The 21,219-nt window shown below is 44.9% G+C and overlaps 1 protein-coding gene and 1 long non-coding RNA gene across 3 annotated transcripts; both read right to left on the reverse strand.

Moving 5' to 3' along the window:
• Nucleotides 1–2,453: 2,453 nt before the first annotated feature.
• LOC131697670 (uncharacterized) lies at nucleotides 2,454–7,189 on the reverse strand. Its single transcript, XR_009307438.1, has 4 exons — nucleotides 6,818–7,189; nucleotides 5,748–5,853; nucleotides 3,255–3,633; nucleotides 2,454–2,964 (listed from the first exon to the last, which is right to left on the reverse strand). It is a non-coding gene; the product is annotated as an uncharacterized LOC131697670 (long non-coding RNA).
• A 3,029-nt stretch (nucleotides 7,190–10,218) lies between these two features.
• LOC117413791 (tektin-2-like) lies at nucleotides 10,219–19,941 on the reverse strand. 2 transcript variants are annotated; one of them, XM_058988203.1, is made up of 4 exons: nucleotides 19,575–19,941; nucleotides 18,505–18,610; nucleotides 10,898–10,977; nucleotides 10,219–10,729 (listed from the first exon to the last, which is right to left on the reverse strand). In XM_058988203.1, the coding sequence occupies exons 1-4, from the start codon at nucleotides 19,598–19,600 to the stop codon at nucleotides 10,528–10,530; spliced, it is 414 nt and encodes a 137-aa protein (XP_058844186.1). In that variant the 5' UTR covers nucleotides 19,601–19,941; the 3' UTR covers nucleotides 10,219–10,527. The 2 variants fall into 2 exon arrangements, 1 of the variants encoding a protein (XP_058844186.1); XR_009307435.1 differs by lacking the exons at nucleotides 10,219–10,729; nucleotides 10,898–10,977; nucleotides 19,575–19,941 and adding exons at nucleotides 15,198–15,708; nucleotides 16,001–16,379 and having other exon boundaries at nucleotides 18,505–18,615.
• Between the last annotated feature and the right edge of the window lie 1,278 nt (nucleotides 19,942–21,219).

Raw genomic sequence — 21,219 nt, forward strand, 5'->3', positions numbered from 1 at the left:
TAAGAATCACCTCTTCGCCCCCAGGTCCTCACCACACAATGTAATAATGTGTTTCAAACAACATCAGCACCAGTCGGCTGGATAGCTCTGTTGGTAGAGCAGAGACCCGTGATTCCCTGGGTAGCGGGTTCAAACCCAGAGCAGGTGTTTCCTTTTCATTTTCAAACACTTTACCTATTTTGATAGACTTGTGTTTACGTAATAGGACAAGGGGTCAGTGCTCTAAGCATACAAATAATATAAAGAGGATGATATAAGGGCTTCTGTGCAAAGCTGGGTTGTCACGAGCAGACAGGTGGTGCAGTGGGCTAGTTCACTAGCATGCTGTGCTGCCCACATTGTGGGACTGGGATCAAATCCCGGTGAGTTCCTTGTTTGTTTTCAATGACTTGGTTAATTTCTTATATAAGACAATGAAAAAGCAGACTACTCCGTGGAAGTAAGATGGACTGGGTTCAAATCCAGGCAAGTTCTTTGCTTGTTTCAAAGAATGTGTTAATTGAGCTCATATATAGTGTGAACCAAAGCTTTCCTGTGGGAGCTGGTGGTGCAGTGGCTATGCTGATGGCCTTCTCTCCCTGAAGACGGTGGTTCGAATCCTGGTCCCAGAGGCGAGTTCCTGAGGTAAGTAATGCTGTTGGTTGTGAGTCATGGTGGTGGTTGTAAATCTGGGTGTTGACTGTAAGTAATGATGCAGGTTGTAACTAACGATGTTGGTTGTGTCTCCACAGACGGAGGAGGGCCGTGTGCCCTGAAGAGGAGCCGGAAGAGGATGAAGAGGGGGCTGGGGCCCCCGGCCGTGGGGGGAGTGGAAGATGGGGGTGTTGGTACCAGAGAGGAGGAAAAGAAGGAGGTGGTGTAAACATGGGGGAGCAGGCAGGCAGGGATATTCCTTTTGCCCTGACAGGGAGCGTTAAAGATATCTTATGTCCTATAATCATCTCTAGAGCTCAGCTGATCGGGCCCATTGCAGGGCAAAAGGCAAGGTAACATCCCTGCCTGCTCCCCCATGTTCACACCTCCTGCTTTTCCTTCCCCCATGGTACCAACACCCCTGTCTTCCACTCCCCCCGCAGCCGGGGGCCCAAGCCCCCTCTTCATCCTCTTCCGGCTCCTCTTCAGGGCACACGGCCCTCCTCCGTCTGTGGAGACACAACCAACATCGTTAGTTACAACCTGCATCATTACTTACAGTCAACACCCAGATTTACAACCACCACCATGACTCACAACCAACAGCATTACTTACCTCAGAAACTCGCCTCCGGGACCAGGATTCGAACCACCGTCTTCAGGGAGAGAAGGCCATCAGCATAGCCACTGCGCCACCAGCTCCCACAGGAAAGCTTTGGTTCACACTATATATGAGCTCAATTAACACATTCTTTGAAACAAGCAAAGAACTCGCCTGGATTTGAACCCAGTCCATCTTACTTCCACGGAGTAGTCTGCTTTTTCATTGTCTTATATAAGAAATTAACCAAGTCTTTGAAAACAAAGGAGGAACTCACCTGGATTTGAACTCAGTCCCCCAAGGTAAGCAGCACAGCATGCTAGTGAACTAGCCCACTGCACCACCTGTCTGCTTGTGACTGCCTTGTTGTCTAACCTTGTATATGAGGTTCACTTCCCTTGTCAGAGGTCGCACTGCAGGAGTTGAGAATCCTGGCGCTGACTGCACAGTTGCAGTCTTTCATGCCACTGAAGAGAGGAGGGATTATGAAACACCCCTGTTACACAGCAGGGCTCGGAGGTAAATACCAGGGATACCAGGTCAATGCTATGAGTGTTAACACTAATCATATATATAATAACTGTGTGGCTTCCAGAGGAACATGTGTTTTTTATATTGTGTTCCTCGTCAAGCTGTGGAATCTGAAGCTGCGCAGCAGAAATGATTCCACTTCCAGCAGGTTGACTTTGTGCAAAGTTTCTATTCTGATGTAAACTTTCATCCCCCCCCGAGCACTGTACTGTCTCCACTAAATCATTATTACTGATGAACCAACGGGAGCGCCAAGCCTTCCTCAATAGACAAAGCTAGCGCTGCTGTTCAGGGTGAGCGTGCCTCAGCACTGCCAGCAAGCACTCGGGCGCTGGGGAGCAAAGCAGCACAAGAGCCTGGATGTCTTGGCTTTGCGGAAGTGAAGGGAGCTCTGTGAACACTGTCCTGTCCTTTCTGCAGAGGAAACGGAAGATTAGCATGGAAAGCGACCCCTTAGAGGAAGGACAGCATTCTGATCAAGGACAGGTGGAGGGCCATGAAAAGGCTTCAGAGGCTTCTAGTCGTAGTTTAAAGTTTCAGCCAATAAAAGTGACACGTTGTGTGTCTGTATTGTAGCTGCGATTACTGCCTGGTGATTGAGAATAAATATGTATAGATCCTCTTTCAGGACTTGTTGTGTGACAGGATGCTGCATGGAGCCATGAAGAAGGGAAACGCCCACACAGTATGTATTTCCAAACGTCCGGATTTATTAAAGAAAAAGGCTTGAAAGTAAAACAATCTCCCCTCTACGAGCAATGGTAATGGAAGGGCTGCAGTCCCCAGCAAAAACACACTCTGTTACCCACAAGCCTCCTGCACCAAACTGGGCTCCTTTTAAAATAGCAGAAAGTAGAAAATGTGGTTTGTCTCACCAAACACACACAATGCAAACAGTCAGTCAATATGTAGCGGTATTGTGAAGCGGGATGTGGGGCTGCTCAATGCCTTGCTCACTGGGTGTGCTTCTATTCTTTTAAACAAAGTAAGGAGAGGAGAGGAGAGGGGGAGGAGAGAGTAAAGAGGAGAGGAGAGAGGGGAGAGGGGAGAAGAGAAGGGAGAGGTGGAGAGGGCAGCAGCAGTATTCCTCAGTCCAGGAAGGACAGCTCCATGCACTCCACAGCCTCAGGGTGAAGCATGCGAGTCGCCAGCCGCTCCATATCATCCAGGCTCAACAAGCGCAGCCTCCGCTCGTAATCCTGAGAGAGAGGCAGAGGGAGAGACACAGTCACAACTACACGCTGCTCTACACCTGCATTTCAGAGTGTGTGTGCTGCAGCTGTGATTGTGTGTGCGTCTGTGTCACTGTACAGCTGTGTCTGTGTGTGTCTGTATAACACTGTGCATGTGCTGCAGCTAGGATTGTGTGTGTAGCAGTGTTTATTGTGTTCAGGTTACCTTGTGTAGCTGCTCCAGACTCTCACTGTGTGTGTGTGTGTGTGTGTGTGTGTGTGTCTGTGTGTGTGTGTGTGTATTGTGTTCAGGTTACCTTGTGTTGCTGCTCCAGACTCTCACTGCGTCGGCAGGGCTGAAGTGTTTGTTCAGAAGAGCAGGCAGGCTGTGCCACACTGACCCGGGGTGAGGCGAGGCGTGAGAGGAGGGGTTAGGCGAGGGGTGAGAGGAGGGGCGAGGGGTGACAGGAGGGTTGAGGCGATGGGTGAGAGGAGGGGTGAGGTGTGAGAGGAGGGGTGTGGCGAGGGGTGAGGTGTGACAGGAGGGGTGAGGCGAGGGTGAGGGGTGAGGTCTGAGAGGAGGGGTGACACAGGGAGTGCTGTTCTTGCGAGGGTGACACTTCCTCTGTTGGGGGCGTCACAACGAGTTCAGCTTGGAATCGGGAGCGATGGAGTCGTGTGACAGTCTGTGCTCATCTGAGAGAGAGAGAGAGAGGGAGGGGGAGAAACAGGAGAGATTCAAGACCAGGTAGATTAACTCTCAGCTGCTGACTCGGTGTAATTTCATAACTTTTGTTACGATGACAAAACACGTCATATCTCTGCCGTCCAATCAGCAATTTTGTTTTTTTAAAGTATGAGTCATAGCCATGACTACGGGGCTTGTCATGATACCATTGGTTTAGGGCTAGGGTGGGCGGGACATATAATATTTTGATTACAAGGGCGAGTCTCTGCTGGCGCCATTGTGACTGAGTGCACAGCAGAGTCGAAGCTCTGTATCTCCAGTTTTACAATCCCAAGAGTGCTAATCTATATATCATCTAAACGGGAGGTACTTGGGCTAATTAACCATATTGTTGTTGTTGTTTTTTTCAACTTGATATTGTTTTTTTGTGCTGAGTACATCTGCAGTGTTTATTTTTGTTTTGTTTTCGCTGTGTCTCTTGTGTGTGTGCTTGCTTGCTGGGCAGGGCTAACTTCATGACTGCTGTAGACGAGAGGAGCTACTGTACCAACACCACGTTTTGTTTTGTTTGTTTGTTTTTTTAAACATCTTTCTTATAGTTAGTTTCACATACGGTTTTATTTTAGACTTGTTTTTCCTCAGGAGAGAAGGCAAAACTAACAGGTCTATCGCATGTGATGCAAAGTTAGGCGTTTGTGTACGTCTGTGTTTTACTTTTTCTAGTCGATTCATTATTTCTCTGTAGTCGTTATTATTGAATTATGCATCTATTATTTTTTAACTTTTTATTCGATGTGTAAAAGAATGAGAAACACCTTGTTTAGTTTTTATTTTTACGTTGTGTATGTAGCCTATGTAAAAAACAAAGACATTTAGCTGTAGTTATTATTTAGCCATGTATTTTATTACTCGTTTACTGTGTGTAAACAGAAAACATTATTTAGCTGTTGTCACTATTATTATTTAGCCATGTATTTTATTACTTGTTTACTGTTTTATGTGTGTGAAAAAGGATGGAGCAGAATATTAATATTAGTATTAATATTATTATTATTAATTGGTATTTATTTTAATGTTTTATGTGGGTGTGTGAAAGCCACAAAATGGATGGAGACAATCAGCTCCAGCATGTGGTTCAGTCACTGAAGAGGAGGAGGGCCCTGACTGAGGAAGAGATCGAGGGCATGTACGCCATGGAGGAGGACCTCCCTGATGAAGAGCTGCTGCAGGAGGATGAGGAGGAGGAGGAGGAGAGTGATCTGGAGGAGCCCCAGTCCAGCACTTCAACTGCAGGGTAGTTTTGATAATAAATATATACAGCACAATATGGAACGTTTTATTTTTTTTGTCTCCCTCCCTCCCAAATAAAATTCTTAATTTCAAAGTTTTATTTGTAATATACTTTTTTTTCCAAATAAAAAAATTAAACATTTTACTTGATAACTTGTGTGTTGTTTCTTTATTTTTATACTGAAATATAATTGTATCTCAAACAGGGCAACAGTGTTTCCAGTCTCACTTTTTGCCAAGTTTTAATCCTGGTCTGCCTTTGCCATTTCGGAGGTTGATTTTTGTAAAATACTAGGCATTGCAAAACCTTATCTAGCTCTGCAACTGTGCAAGATATTTCAATTCTGATTTCAGATTTGAATTCCTTGGAAAATTGTGCAGCTACAATATACTCTAGTTTTTTATATATATATATAACTCTTGGAAAGAGGTTGAAATTGACCAATTTTTTAAAATATTATTTATTATTTTTCATATTTCGATAATTTTTGGGGAGGTGTAGCTCATATGAAAATAAAAATAAAATCACCCCACAACAAAATAAATTACATCAATGGAAAGATCTACTTAATGCCTTTCTGTAGGTGTATTGGGTTTTCATTTCTGATTTAAGGTTCCAAAACTACAAGTGTTTAAACAGAAAGGCATCATGTTTATGACCGGATATGTTTATTCCCCGTAGGCAGCATAGGGTTAAAACACTTCATGCAACTCAAAGATGATAAAAGATTGAAAACACTTTGTTTGCAGGTGTTACTGTTAATAGATATATGTAGAATAACATGCATCCTTTTTAACTGAGTGCTGAGCTGTGCTGTGCTGTTCAGCCTACCTGCCAGCGCCTTGCCTTTGTAGAGGAGTCCCTGTTGATTGACAGGTATGTTGAGCCTGTCAGAGACCAGACTCCAGACTGTGGAGACCTTCTCATCCTCACAGACCTGTCGAGACAAGAACACACAAACACACAGTGAGGGGATGAGCATTAAACACTGAAACTACATCTTCATCCTCACCGGACAGGCGAGAGACAAGAACACACACACACACACACACACACACACACAGTGAGGGGATAACCATTAAACACTGAAACTACATCTTCATCAGTACACAAGCCTCGAGTGAAGCGACATCCCTCATCTGCACCATGCAAATGCACTTAGTGTCATTTCAAACGGGATTGAGATTATTATGCTCAAGAGCTAAAAGGCAGTAACAACGTACGCTTAGAAATAATAAAACAATGTTTTTAAGAAAGCCCTCAGGACACGTGACGACATCCCCTCCTTGACAACGTCCTGTCCTCCTGTAGGAAGTGTCTCTTTACCTCAGCAATACCTGAGCTGGGAAGGTACACATTTTAAAGGGCCTTGATTTGCAGCAATGCAGTTCAACCCGCTCTGTAATGTTTTATGTTCTGTTATCAAACAACCGCTGACTTGCCCAATCGTAGAAAGTAGAAGTAGAAAATGTGGTTTGTCTTACCAAACACACACAATGCGAACAGTCAGTCAATATGTAGCGGTATTGTGAAGCGGGATGTGGGGCTGCTCAATGCCTTGCTCACTGGGTGTGCTTCTATTCTTTTAAACAAAGTAAGGAGAGGAGAGGAGAGGGGGAGGAGAGAGACACAGAGTCACAACTACACGCTGCTCTACACCTGCATTTCAGAGTGTGTATGCTGCAGCTGTGATTGTGTGTGCGTCTCGGTGTCACTGTACAGCTGTGTCTGTGTGTGTCTGTATAACATTGTACATCTGCTGCAGCTAGGATTGTGTGTGTAGCCGTGTTTATTGTGTTCAATTTACCTTGTGTAGCTGCTCCAGCCTCTCACTGTGTGTGTGTTTGTGTGTGTCTGTGTGTGTGTGTGTATAGCAGTGTGTGTGTTTGTGTTCAGGTTACCTCGTGTTGCTGCTCCAGACTCTCATTGCGTCGGCAGGGCTGAAGTGTTTGTTCAGAAGAGCAGGCAGGCTGTGCCACACTGACCCGGGGTGAGGCGAGGAGTGAGAGGAGGGGTGAGGCGAGGGGTGAGAGGAGGGGTGAGCTGTGCTGTGCTGTGCTGTTCAGCCTACCTGCCAGCGCCTTGCCTTTGTAGAGGAGTCCCTGTTGATTGACAGGTATGTTGAGCCTGTCAGAGACCAGACTCCAGACTGTGGAGACCTTCTCATCCTCACAGACCTGTCAAGAGACAAGAACATACAGACACACACTGAGGGGATGAGCATTAAACACTGAAACTACATCTTCATCCTCACAGGACAGGCGAGAGACAAGAACACACAAACACACACACACACACACACACACACACACACACACACACAGAGACACACACACACACACACACACAGTGAGAGGATAACCATTAAACACTGAAACTACATCTTCATCAGTACACAAGCCTCGAGTGAAGCGACATCCCTCATCTGCCACCATGCAAATGCACTTAGTGTCATTTCAAACGGGATTGAGATTATTATGCTCAAGAGCTAAAAGGCAATAACAACGTACGATTATAAACAATAAAGATGACCCCCAGTCAATATAGCCGGGGAAACCGCACCCTGCTGATCAGAGCTCACAAAGACAAACACATTATTAAAAGCCACTCAGCAAACAGTCACAAGCGGGTCCGGACGGCCATTTGTTATTAAAAATGCGGGATTCAAAAACAACCGCTGCACTGAATAATAAACAAAGTAAACGACATGCACTCACCTGGTTTAACGAGCGCTGTCCCTCGTAGTCTGTGTAAAACAAGAGCAAACGCCTCCTCACATGGCGTCCTTCTTCCACAAACTTATCACATGAAATAAAGTCGTTTCACACAGACACACGCCTCCGGCTGAGCTGTCCTCTGCTCTTTACAATTGGTAGCGAACTTCAGGGAGACAGACGAGGCTTTAGCTTTCATTTCCTATCCAATGCTGCCCTCGTGTGGACATTTAGTAGAACTGCTGTCGAGGGGTTGATTTGAGTGTTAACTAATTCTGCTTCATAAAATCAAATGAAACCTGCTGAAAAACGTCACGTTAGCATACTGAAATACACACGCATCTACGTCTGTGATTAAATTATTGCAAACACCCGTATATACTTTCAGATACATTTTAAACCGCTATAAAAGAGAACTACAGTTGATTCCTTCAGGCACGTTCCGGTTTAGAATCGTTGTTTACTTTGGTTATTTCGAAACTGCCCGTTTTAAAATATGACTGATAGTAAAACAATTCTTCACTAAAAGCATGAAAATATAATATGATTAAAATACTGACGTGGACACGTGTACTAAAAAAATGTTTTATTAATAATAAATGTATATTTTTAAACAGGTGCGCACCTTGGACAGCCATAGGGTCTATACAAATTAGGTAACGCATTTCTAACTTTTGATTCGCTAAATGCGTTCGCCAATCAGAAGTCACTTAATTTGTGACTTGTCTTTTATCCAATCAGATTGTTTAGGACATGACGTAACCGTTCCACTTTCTCTCCACGAGATAGCCGCATCGGTAAGGAATTCATCAAATAATCTTCCAGCGACTCCCGACTGCAGTACCGCTGCGTGTCCACTGGAGGGAGCCGAGCGCCTCCGTGGCGGCGGCTCCGCATGACTCGAGCGCGTTTGTGACGTCCCCGCCCCGATTGGCCCGTCTGTCGCTGTTTGTGAAGATAGCGTTCGCAGTTTTCACTGTGAACCTCTGGAGCTTGGGAAGGGAAACTGCCCGTGAAAGCTGAGCGACCAAAACTGTGAAAAATGACATCGCTCTGATAAAAATACGAGACGCCCTACACAGCATGAGTCATAAATCACAGAAATCGTGATTCCTACAAACATCATCATCATCATCATCATCATCATCATAATAATAATAATAATAATAATAATACACGTCATTAAATCCGGCTGCAGTGTTGCTAGGACTCCCAGCGTCACATTCCCCTCTGGCTGTAGTAGCGGTGTGTGTCCACGGGAGGGGGCAGTGTGCCTCACTGCCTGCTTGCCTGCGCTTTGGCTCCGCACCCACTCAAAAACCTTTTTTAAAATGTATTTTGAAATCTGAATTTGGACGCGTGTATTGTTTTGAAGTCAGCAAACATTTGAATTGCAGATGAACGAGTGTAGCTGATGGAATTGCATTAAGTTTAACACAAAGAATCGTTCGTGTCAGTGCTTCACAGAGGGTTGTTTTAATATAACAGTTTTTTTTTTTAATTTGCAGACAGTTTGTGTGAACTCTATGGCGTTGGAGACAGGACGCTTCACGTGCTCCAGTTTACACGCAGTGACTGAAGAGGAGATGCGATGTACCGTTGCTTGTTTTAGACAATGGGGACGGGACTGAGCGCTTACAGAGACGAGGGACTAACATGAACACAGAGTAACATGAACACACAAAGGCACACACAATTTCACAGTCACGATGTTAACTCGGGGGAAAGACGCCCTGCATGGCCGATTGGCTGAAAAGCAGAACAGAAGCAGCCTATCACATGAGGGGAGGTGGGTGGTGTTCTTATGACGTCACCGCTGCCAGGTCTATAAAGAGACCCGTTGTGCGCTTTCACGTCAGATGAAGAGAACGAGTCGTTGGGTTTGTGTGGGTCAGCGAGGACGCTGGAAACTAGAGACCAGGTGAAGCGCTGGAAATCCTGCGAGCTCCTCGGGACGCCGCTGGGGGCGGTCAGCCGCCGGGCTTGTCCAGTAATGTTGCGGTTAAGCGCTCGCCGCTGTGTCCTGACGGGTCCCGGAGAGGCTCAGTATATTTCATTTTGAAATGCCTACAATGCGTCCTTCTGTTTTCAATGCGCACGTCTATTTGTTTCTGTTTTGTAATGTGTTTATTTAGTGGAGGAGTTTCATGGTAGTTTCGTATTCACTTCCTCATTGCCCTCACAGTGATTTGTGAAAGAGCCTCATGTTTTAAATGATTGTTGAAGGTTATTTTAAAGCTGGTTTGAAACACCAAGCATTTGAAAAGCAGATTCAATCAATAATGGAATTGTATTAACACCTCACAGACCTGTCAAGAGACAAGAACACACAGACACACACTGAGGGGATGAGCATTAAACACTGAAACTACATCTTCATCCTCACAGGACAGGCGAGAGACAAGAACACACACAGTGAGGGGATGAGCATTAAACACTGAAACTACATCTTCATCAGTACGCAAGCCTCGAGTGAAGCGACATCCCTCATCTGCACCATGCAAATGCACTTAGTGTCATTTCAAACGGGATTGAGATTATTATGCTCAAGAGCTAAAAGGCAATAACAACGTATGATTGACGGATTGTGTGTGATGTCATTTATAAAACAGACGGATTGTGTGTGATGTCATTTATAAGACGGATTGTATGTGATGTCATTTATAAGGCAGACAGATTGTGTGTGATGTCATTTATAAGACAGATGGATTGTGTGTGATGTCAGCCTCTATTAACACTTAACGTGATCACAGTGTATGACACAGATTCATAATATTTAAAACTCTAACAAATGTACTTTAGTGCATTCATTACAGAGTCCCAGTGCTGAACAAGCATGATTTTACAGAACAAATATTTATTGATCTCTTTCTTTATTTCATGGGGAGGCGGAGCTGTCAAGCGAGCTCCAGCTGGCGGCTCTTGACAGGGCTCAGGGTGCGGTTGAAGGTGTCAGTTTCAGGGACTTGTTTCTCTGGTGGGACGATCAGTTTGCTCCGTGTGTCCAGGCTACGTCTCTCCAGGGACAGGGAGCTGGTCTTGCAGGCGATGTCCTCCTCGATACGAGTCAGCTGCTGGGACAGAGCATGCAGGACGTCCCTGGAGAGGAAATGGACATTAATCCCAGAGCAACACTGAACCAGCCTCACTGCAGACTGACAAAGACTGACTCACTGTGATTGGGCATGTTTCTTCTTCAGAAACACACAGCGAGGGGAGGAGAGGGAGGGGGAGGAGGGGAAGAGGGTGCTGGGGGGAGAGACTCACTGTGATTGGGCACGTTTCTGCTTCAGAGCAGTCATGGTGCCTTCCAGCTGCTGAACCTCATCTGTCAGCCCGTGCTGCACCTGCATGAGACAGTCAGGACGGGGTTAATATCGAGAGCAAAGAAACAGCTTCAGAAACACACAGCGAGGGGCAAGAGGAGAGGGGAGATGAGAGTGTAGAGGAGAGGGGAGAGGGGAGAGAGGAGAGGGGAGAGGGGAGAGGGGAGAGGGGAGAGGGGAGGGCAAGGACACCAACCCAGCTTACACTAACATCCTCATAAAAAAAATTCAATGAATTAAATGCAACATTTTTACATGTGAGAAACATGATAAAATGCTACAATTCAGATGAGGTGTTAGAATACAAAGTGCTGAGTCTGCCCCTTGGCTGTGCTGCAAGTATGCCTAAGTCGTTTTTCATTCATTTCACACTGATTTTATTATTTTGTATTATTAAATGTTCGAGTTATTGGTTTATTAGTCCATTGTTTACATCCTAGTGCGTTTCAATGTTCTATTTTTTTTTTGTCAAAAAACAAAGTAATGTTAAAGGTAAACTCAGTAGGGGGTCTGAGCTGCTGGTCTATTTCAGCATCCTTGCAACCCCTCAGCTGCACTCATGAAGAATTCAAATACTGGGGAGCATCTGAGGTGCTTTGAGAGCTTTCTGATTGGTGTAGTTGATAGCGTATCGGCTTCAGATTCTCTTAACAACTGTTTCAAGTCCCACATGAAACACAAGTTATGTTTTTTTTCCCCTCATTTTCAGAAATATTGTTTCATTTACCTTATAGAGCTGCCGTATAATAGGGTTGGGTTTGATAATCCCTCCTCTCTTCAGTGGCATGCAACTCTGCATGTGTGTGCAGTCTCTGACAAGGGAAGTGAATCTCATATACCAGGTTAGAGTGCTGGTTTGTCACAAGCAGCCAGGTGGTGGAGTGGGCTAGTTCACTAGCTTTGCCTGCCTTTCACCTTGGAGGTCTGGGTTCAAAGCCAGTTCACAGGACAAGTGAACTGAGTTTAAAACCAGACCCACAATTCAATGGCACAGCATGACTGGTGTTCTCTGATTAAGAGACTTTAAAAAAGAATTGATAAGTAAACACCAGCGTTGTGTTTGAAGTCTTGTGTTGTGTGCTTGTTTTGTTTCTCCACGGCGTCTGTTTGTTTGAATCTGTCAGATACAACAGAAGTGACTCTTTTATTGGATATTTTCAAGGCAGTAATCACCTCCATGTTGTACAGATCATTAGTCCAGTTCAAGTCACAAATGACTGCAGCAGTACAGCTGGTAGGATGGCTCAGTTGGGAGAGCACAGGGCCCTGATTCCCAGGGTTGGTGGTTCAAACCCCGTGCAACGTGCATGTTTTTCTTGTTTTTTTTTTTTCAAGTTGGTTATTTTACCTTGTAGGCAATGTAAATCTAACTTCAGGGACAGCTGCTAGGTGGTGCAGTGGGGTCAGTCCCTGTGCTTAAATGCTCTTTCCCTTGAGAGACTGGGATCATATCCAGGATACAGATTGAAATCTTCTGTTTTCACAGCACCTTGTAGTTTGCATCTGTCAAAGACATGATAGAAGTGACTCTTTTATTGGATATTTCCAATGGAGTGATATACATTTTGTACAAATCATTAGTTAATGTACTGGAGGTCATTTGGCAGCAGGAGAGAGTAGCTCTCTGGCTAGCACAGGTGGTAGAGCACTGGATTCTGACTTCCAAGGTTGTTGGTTCAAGACACATGTAAAGCACAAGTGTTAATTTATTGATTTCAAAAATATTGTTAAACTTACCTGTTTATAAGGTTTGGTTTTGAATCCAGTTCATCACAAATTAAACAAAGCTAAGAATCACCTCTTCGCCCCCAGGTCCTCACCACACAATGTAATAATGTGTTTCAAACAACATCAGCACCAGTCGGCTGGATAGCTCTGTTGGTAGAGCAGAGACCCGTGATTCCCTGGGTAGCGGGTTCAAACCCAGAGCAGGTGTTTCCTTTTCATTTTCAAACACTTTACCTATTTTGATAGACTTGTGTTTACGTAATAGGACAAGGGGTCAGTGCTCTAAGCATACAAATAATATAAAGAGGATGATATAAGGGCTTCTGTGCAAAGCTGGGTTGTCACGAGCAGACAGGTGGTGCAGTGGGCTAGTTCACTAGCATGCTGTGCTGCCCACATTGTGGGACTGGGATCAAATCCCGGTGAGTTCCTTGTTTGTTTTCAATGACTTGGTTAATTTCTTATATAAGACAATGAAAAAGCAGACTACTCCGTGGAAGTAAGATGGACTGGGTTCAAATCCAGGCAAGTTCTTTGCTTGTTTCAAAGAATGTGTTAATTGAGCTCATATATAGTGTGAACCAAAGCTTTCCTGTGGGAGCTGGTGGTGCAGTGGCTATGCTGATGGCCTTCTCTCCCTGAAGACGGTGGTTCGAATCCTGGTCCCAGAGGCGAGTTCCTGAGGTAAGTAATGCTGTTGGTTGTGAGTCATGGTGGTGGTTGTAAATCTGGGTGTTGACTGTAAGTAATGATGCAGGTTGTAACTAACGATGTTGGTTGTGTCTCCACAGACGGAGGAGGGCCGTGTGCCCTGAAGAGGAGCCGGAAGAGGATGAAGAGGGGGCTGGGGCCCCCGGCCGTGGGGGGAGTGGAAGATGGGGGTGTTGGTACCAGAGAGGAGGAAAAGAAGGAGGTGGTGTAAACATGGGGGAGCAGGCAGGCAGGGATATTCCTTTTGCCCTGACAGGGAGCGTTAAAGATATCTTATGTCCTATAATCATCTCTAGAGCTCAGCTGATCGGGCCCATTGCAGGGCAAAAGGCAAGGTAACATCCCTGCCTGCTCCCCCATGTTCACACCTCCTGCTTTTCCTTCCCCCATGGTACCAACACCCCTGTCTTCCACTCCCCCCGCAGCCGGGGGCCCAAGCCCCCTCTTCATCCTCTTCCGGCTCCTCTTCAGGGCACACGGCCCTCCTCCGTCTGTGGAGACACAACCAACATCGTTAGTTACAACCTGCATCATTACTTACAGTCAACACCCAGATTTACAACCACCACCATGACTCACAACCAACAGCATTACTTACCTCAGAAACTCGCCTCCGGGACCAGGATTCGAACCACCGTCTTCAGGGAGAGAAGGCCATCAGCATAGCCACTGCGCCACCAGCTCCCACAGGAAAGCTTTGGTTCACACTATATATGAGCTCAATTAACACATTCTTTGAAACAAGCAAAGAACTCGCCTGGATTTGAACCCAGTCCATCTTACTTCCACGGAGTAGTCTGCTTTTTCATTGTCTTATATAAGAAATTAACCAAGTCTTTGAAAACAAAGGAGGAACTCACCTGGATTTGAACTCAGTCCCCCAAGGTAAGCAGCACAGCATGCTAGTGAACTAGCCCACTGCACCACCTGTCTGCTTGTGACTGCCTTGTTGTCTAACCTTGTATATGAGGTTCACTTCCCTTGTCAGAGGTCGCACTGCAGGAGTTGAGAATCCTGGCGCTGACTGCACAGTTGCAGTCTTTCATGCCACTGAAGAGAGGAGGGATTATGAAACACCCCTGTTACACAGCAGGGCTCGGAGGTAAATACCAGGGATACCAGGTCAATGCTATGAGTGTTAACACTAATCATATATATAATAACTGTGTGGCTTCCAGAGGAACATGTGTTTTTTATATTGTGTTCCTCGTCAAGCTGTGGAATCTGAAGCTGCGCAGCAGAAATGATTCCACTTCCAGCAGGTTGACTTTGTGCAAAGTTTCTATTCTGATGTAAACTTTCATCCCCCCCCGAGCACTGTACTGTCTCCACTAAATCATTATTACTGATGAACCAACGGGAGCGCCAAGCCTTCCTCAATAGACAAAGCTAGCGCTGCTGTTCAGGGTGAGCGTGCCTCAGCACTGCCAGCAAGCACTCGGGCGCTGGGGAGCAAAGCAGCACAAGAGCCTGGATGTCTTGGCTTTGCGGAAGTGAAGGGAGCTCTGTGAACACTGTCCTGTCCTTTCTGCAGAGGAAACGGAAGATTAGCATGGAAAGCGACCCCTTAGAGGAAGGACAGCATTCTGATCAAGGACAGGTGGAGGGCCATGAAAAGGCTTCAGAGGCTTCTAGTCGTAGTTTAAAGTTTCAGCCAATAAAAGTGACACGTTGTGTGTCTGTATTGTAGCTGCGATTACTGCCTGGTGATTGAGAATAAATATGTATAGATCCCCTTTCAGGGCTTGTTGTGTGACAGGATGCTGCATGGAGCCATGAAGAAGGGAAACGCCCACACAGTATGTATTTCCAAACGTCCGGATTTATTAAAGAAAAAGGCTTGAAAGTAAAACAATCTCCCCTCTACGAGCAATGGTAATGGAAGGGCTGCAGTCCCCAGCAAAAACACACTCTGTTACCCACAAGCCTCCTGCACCAAACTGGGCTCCTTTTAAAATAGCAGAAAGTAGAAAATGTGGTTTGTCTCACCAAACACACACAATGCAAACAGTCAGTCAATATGTAGCGGTATTGTGAAGCGGGATGTGGGGCTGCTCAATGCCTTGCTCACTGGGTGTGCTTCTATTCTTTTAAACAAAGTAAGGAGAGGAGAGGAGAGGGGGAGGAGAGAGTAAAGAGGAGAGGAGAGAGGGGAGAGGGGAGAAGAGAAGGGAGAGGTGGAGAGGGCAGCAGCAGTATTCCTCAGTCCAGGAAGGACAGCTCCATGCACTCCACAGCCTCAGGGTGAAGCATGCGAGTCGCCAGCCGCTCCATATCATCCAGGCTCAACAAGCGCAGCCTCCGCTCGTAATCCTGAGAGAGAGGCAGAGGGAGAGACACAGTCACAACTACACGCTGCTCTACACCTGCATTTCAGAGTGTGTGTGCTGCAGCTGTGATTGTGTGTGCGTCTGTGTCACTGTACAGCTGTGTCTGTGTGTGTCTGTATAACACTGTGCATGTGCTGCAGCTAGGATTGTGTGTGTAGCAGTGTTTATTGTGTTCAGGTTACCTTGTGTAGCTGCTCCAGACTCTCACTGTGTGTGTGTGTGTGTGTGTGTGTGTGTGTGTCTGTGTGTGTGTGTGTGTATTGTGTTCAGGTTACCTTGTGTTGCTGCTCCAGACTCTCACTGCGTCGGCAGGGCTGAAGTGTTTGTTCAGAAGAGCAGGCAGGCTGTGCCACACTGACCCGGGGTGAGGCGAGGCGTGAGAGGAGGGGTTAGGCGAGGGGTGAGAGGAGGGGCGAGGGGTGACAGGAGGGTTGAGGCGATGGGTGAGAGGAGGGGTGAGGTGTGAGAGGAGGGGTGTGGCGAGGGGTGAGGTGTGACAGGAGGGGTGAGGCGAGGGTGAGGGGTGAGGTCTGAGAGGAGGGGTGACACAGGGAGTGCTGTTCTTGCGAGGGTGACACTTTCTCTGTTGGGGGCGTCACAACGAGTTCAGCTTGGAATCGGGAGCGATGGAGTCGTGTGACAGTCTGTGCTCATCTGAGAGAGAGAGAGAGAGGGAGGGGGAGAAACAGGAGAGATTCAAGACCAGGTAGATTAACTCTCAGCTGCTGACTCGGTGTAATTTCATAACTTTTGTTACGATGACAAAACACGTCATATCTCTGCCGTCCAATCAGCAATTTTGTTTTTTTAAAGTATGAGTCATAGCCATGACTACGGGGCTTGTCATGATACCATTGGTTTAGGGCTAGGGTGGGCGGGACATATAATATTTTGATTACAAGGGCGAGTCTCTGCTGGCGCCATTGTGACTGAGTGCACAGCAGAGTCGAAGCTCTGTATCTCCAGTTTTACAATCCCAAGAGTGCTAATCTATATATCATCTAAACGGGAGGTACTTGGGCTAATTAACCATATTGTTGTTGTTGTTTTTTTCAACTTGATATTGTTTTTTTGTGCTGAGTACATCTGCAGTGTTTATTTTTGTTTTGTTTTCGCTGTGTCTCTTGTGTGTGTGCTTGCTTGCTGGGCAGGGCTAACTTCATGACTGCTGTAGACGAGAGGAGCTACTGTACCAACACCACGTTTTGTTTTGTTTGTTTGTTTTGTTAAACATCTTTCTTATAGTTAGTTTCACATACGGTTTTATTTTAGACTTGTTTTTCCTCAGGAGAGAAGGCAAAACTAACAGGTCTATCGCATGTGATGCAAAGTTAGGCGTTTGTGTACGTCTGTGTTTTACTTTTTCTAGTCGATTCATTATTTCTCTGTAGTCGTTATTATTGAATTATGCATCTATTATTTTTTAACTTTTTATTCGATGTGTAAAAGAATGAGAAACACCTTGTTTAGTTTTTATTTTTACGTTGTGTATGTAGCCTATGTAAAAAACAAAGACATTTAGCTGTAGTTATTATTTAGCCATGTATTTTATTACTCGTTTACTGTGTGTAAACAGAAAACATTATTTAGCTGTTGTCACTATTATTATTTAGCCATGTATTTTATTACTTGTTTACTGTTTTATGTGTGTGAAAAAGGATGGAGCAGAATATTAATATTAGTATTAATATTATTATTATTAATTGGTATTTATTTTAATGTTTTATGTGGGTGTGTGAAAGCCACAAAATGGATGGAGACAATCAGCTCCAGCATGTGGTTCAGTCACTGAAGAGGAGGAGGGCCCTGACTGAGGAAGAGATCGAGGGCATGTACGCCATGGAGGAGGACCTCCCTGATGAAGAGCTGCTGCAGGAGGATGAGGAGGAGGAGGAGGAGAGTGATCTGGAGGAGCCCCAGTCCAGCACTTCAACTGCAGGGTAGTTTTGATAATAAATATATACAGCACAATATGGAACGTTTTATTTTTTTTGTCTCCCTCCCTCCCAAATAAAATTCTTAATTTCAAAGTTTTATTTGTAATATACTTTTTTTTCCAAATAAAAAAATTAAACATTTTACTTGATAACTTGTGTGTTGTTTCTTTATTTTTATACTGAAATATAATTGTATCTCAAACAGGGCAACGGTGTTTCCAGTCTCACTTTTTGCCAAGTTTTAATCCTGGTCTGCCTTTGCCATTTCGGAGGTTGATTTTTGTAAAATACTAGGCATTGCAAAACCTTATCTAGCTCTGCAACTGTGCAAGATATTTCAATTCTGATTTCAGATTTGAATTCCTTGGAAAATTGTGCAGCTACAATATACTCTAGTTTTTTTATATATATATATAACTCTTGGAAAGAGGTTGAAATTGACCAATTTTTTAAAATATTATTTATTATTTTTCATATTTCGATAATTTTTGGGGAGGTGTAGCTCATATGAAAATAAAAATAAAATCACCCCACAACAAAATAAATTACATCAATGGAAAGATCTACTTAATGCCTTTCTGTAGGTGTATTGGGTTTTCATTTCTGATTTAAGGTTCCAAAACTACAAGTGTTTAAACAGAAAGGCATCATGTTTATGACCGGATATGTTTATTCCCCGTAGGCAGCATAGGGTTAAAACACTTCATGCAACTCAAAGATGATAAAAGATTGAAAACACTTTGTTTGCAGGTGTTACTGTTAATAGATATATGTAGAATAACATGCATCCTTTTTAACTGAGTGCTGAGCTGTGCTGTGCTGTGCTGTGCTGTTCAGCCTACCTGCCAGCGCCTTGCCTTTGTAGAGGAGTCCCTGTTGATTGACAGGTATGTTGAGCCTGTCAGAGACCAGACTCCAGACTGTGGAGACCTTCTCATCCTCACAGACCTGTCGAGACAAGAACACACAAACACACAGTGAGGGGATGAGCATTAAACACTGAAACTACATCTTCATCCTCACCGGACAGGCGAGAGACAAGAACACACACACACACACACACACACACACACAGTGAGGGGATAACCATTAAACACTGAAACTACATCTTCATCAGTACACAAGCCTCGAGTGAAGCGACATCCCTCATCTGCACCATGCAAATGCACTTAGTGTCATTTCAAACGGGATTGAGATTATTATGCTCAAGAGCTAAAAGGCAGTAACAACGTACGCTTAGAAATAATAAAACAATGTTTTTAAGAAAGCCCTCAGGACACGTGACGACATCCCCTCCTTGACAACGTCCTGTCCTCCTGTAGGAAGTGTCTCTTTACCTCAGCAATACCTGAGCTGGGAAGGTACACATTTTAAAGGGCCTTGATTTGCAGCAATGCAGTTCAACCCGCTCTGTAATGTTTTATGTTCTGTTATCAAACAACCGCTGACTTGCCCAATCGTAGAAAGTAGAAGTAGAAAATGTGGTTTGTCTTACCAAACACACACAATGCGAACAGTCAGTCAATATGTAGCGGTATTGTGAAGCGGGATGTGGGGCTGCTCAATGCCTTGCTCACTGGGTGTGCTTCTATTCTTTTAAACAAAGTAAGGAGAGGAGAGGAGAGGGGGAGGAGAGAGACACAGAGTCACAACTACACGCTGCTCTACACCTGCATTTCAGAGTGTGTATGCTGCAGCTGTGATTGTGTGTGCGTCTCGGTGTCACTGTACAGCTGTGTCTGTGTGTGTCTGTATAACATTGTACATCTGCTGCAGCTAGGATTGTGTGTGTAGCCGTGTTTATTGTGTTCAATTTACCTTGTGTAGCTGCTCCAGCCTCTCACTGTGTGTGTGTTTGTGTGTGTCTGTGTGTGTGTGTGTATAGCAGTGTGTGTGTTTGTGTTCAGGTTACCTCGTGTTGCTGCTCCAGACTCTCATTGCGTCGGCAGGGCTGAAGTGTTTGTTCAGAAGAGCAGGCAGGCTGTGCCACACTGACCCGGGGTGAGGCGAGGAGTGAGAGGAGGGGTGAGGCGAGGGGTGAGAGGAGGGGTGAGCTGTGCTGTGCTGTGCTGTTCAGCCTACCTGCCAGCGCCTTGCCTTTGTAGAGGAGTCCCTGTTGATTGACAGGTATGTTGAGCCTGTCAGAGACCAGACTCCAGACTGTGGAGACCTTCTCATCCTCACAGACCTGTCAAGAGACAAGAACATACAGACACACACTGAGGGGATGAGCATTAAACACTGAAACTACATCTTCATCCTCACAGGACAGGCGAGAGACAAGAACACACAAACACACACACACACACACACACACACACACACACACACACAGAGACACACACACACACACACACACAGTGAGAGGATAACCATTAAACACTGAAACTACATCTTCATCAGTACACAAGCCTCGAGTGAAGCGACATCCCTCATCTGCCACCATGCAAATGCACTTAGTGTCATTTCAAACGGGATTGAGATTATTATGCTCAAGAGCTAAAAGGCAATAACAACGTACGATTATAAACAATAAAGATGACCCCCAGTCAATATAGCCGGGGAAACCGCACCCTGCTGATCAGAGCTCACAAAGACAAACACATTATTAAAAGCCACTCAGCAAACAGTCACAAGCGGGTCCGGACGGCCATTTGTTATTAAAAATGCGGGATTCAAAAACAACCGCTGCACTGAATAATAAACAAAGTAAACGACATGCACTCACCTGGTTTAACGAGCGCTGTCCCTCGTAGTCTGTGTAAAACAAGAGCAAACGCCTCCTCACATGGCGTCCTTCTTCCACAAACTTATCACATGAAATAAAGTCGTTTCACACAGACACACGCCTCCGGCTGAGCTGTCCTCTGCTCTTTACAATTGGTAGCGAACTTCAGGGAGACAGACGAGGCTTTAGCTTTCATTTCCTATCCAATGCTGCCCTCGTGTGGACATTTAGTAGAACTGCTGTCGAGGGGTTGATTTGAGTGTTAACTAATTCTGCTTCATAAAATCAAATGAAACCTGCTGAAAAACGTCACGTTAGCATACTGAAATACACACGCATCTACGTCTGTGATTAAATTATTGCAAACACCCGTATATACTTTCAGATACATTTTAAACCGCTATAAAAGAGAACTACAGTTGATTCCTTCAGGCACGTTCCGGTTTAGAATCGTTGTTTACTTTGGTTATTTCGAAACTGCCCGTTTTAAAATATGACTGATAGTAAAACAATTCTTCACTAAAAGCATGAAAATATAATATGATTAAAATACTGACGTGGACACGTGTACTAAAAAAATGTTTTATTAATAATAAATGTATATTTTTAAACAGGTGCGCACCTTGGACAGCTATAGGGTCTATACAAATTAGGTAACGCATTTCTAACTTTTGATTCGCTAACTGCGTTCGCCAATCAGAAGTCATTTAATTTGTGACTTGTCTTTTATCCAATCAGATTGTTTAGGACATGACGTAACCGTTCCACTTTCTCTCCACGAGATAGCCGCATCGGTAAGGAATTCATCAAATAATCTTCCAGCGCCTCC

Source organism: Acipenser ruthenus, chromosome 16, assembly GCF_902713425.1.
Source record: "Acipenser ruthenus chromosome 16, fAciRut3.2 maternal haplotype, whole genome shotgun sequence".
Classification (NCBI taxonomy): domain Eukaryota; kingdom Metazoa; phylum Chordata; class Actinopteri; order Acipenseriformes; family Acipenseridae; genus Acipenser; species Acipenser ruthenus.

Bases quoted from the DNA above. Each gene is read 5' to 3' on its own strand.
- LOC117413791 (XM_058988203.1), bottom strand. From the start codon at position 19,600: ATGAGAGTCTGGAGCAGCAACACGAG. The intron at 18,611-19,574 runs GTAACCTGAACA...TTGTCTCGACAG, and splicing joins GTCTGGAGCAGCAACACGAG to GTCTGTGAGGATGAGAAGGT. The intron at 10,978-18,504 runs GTAGGCTGAACA...TGTCTCATGCAG, and splicing joins CAAAGGCAAGGCGCTGGCAG to GTGCAGCACGGGCTGACAGA.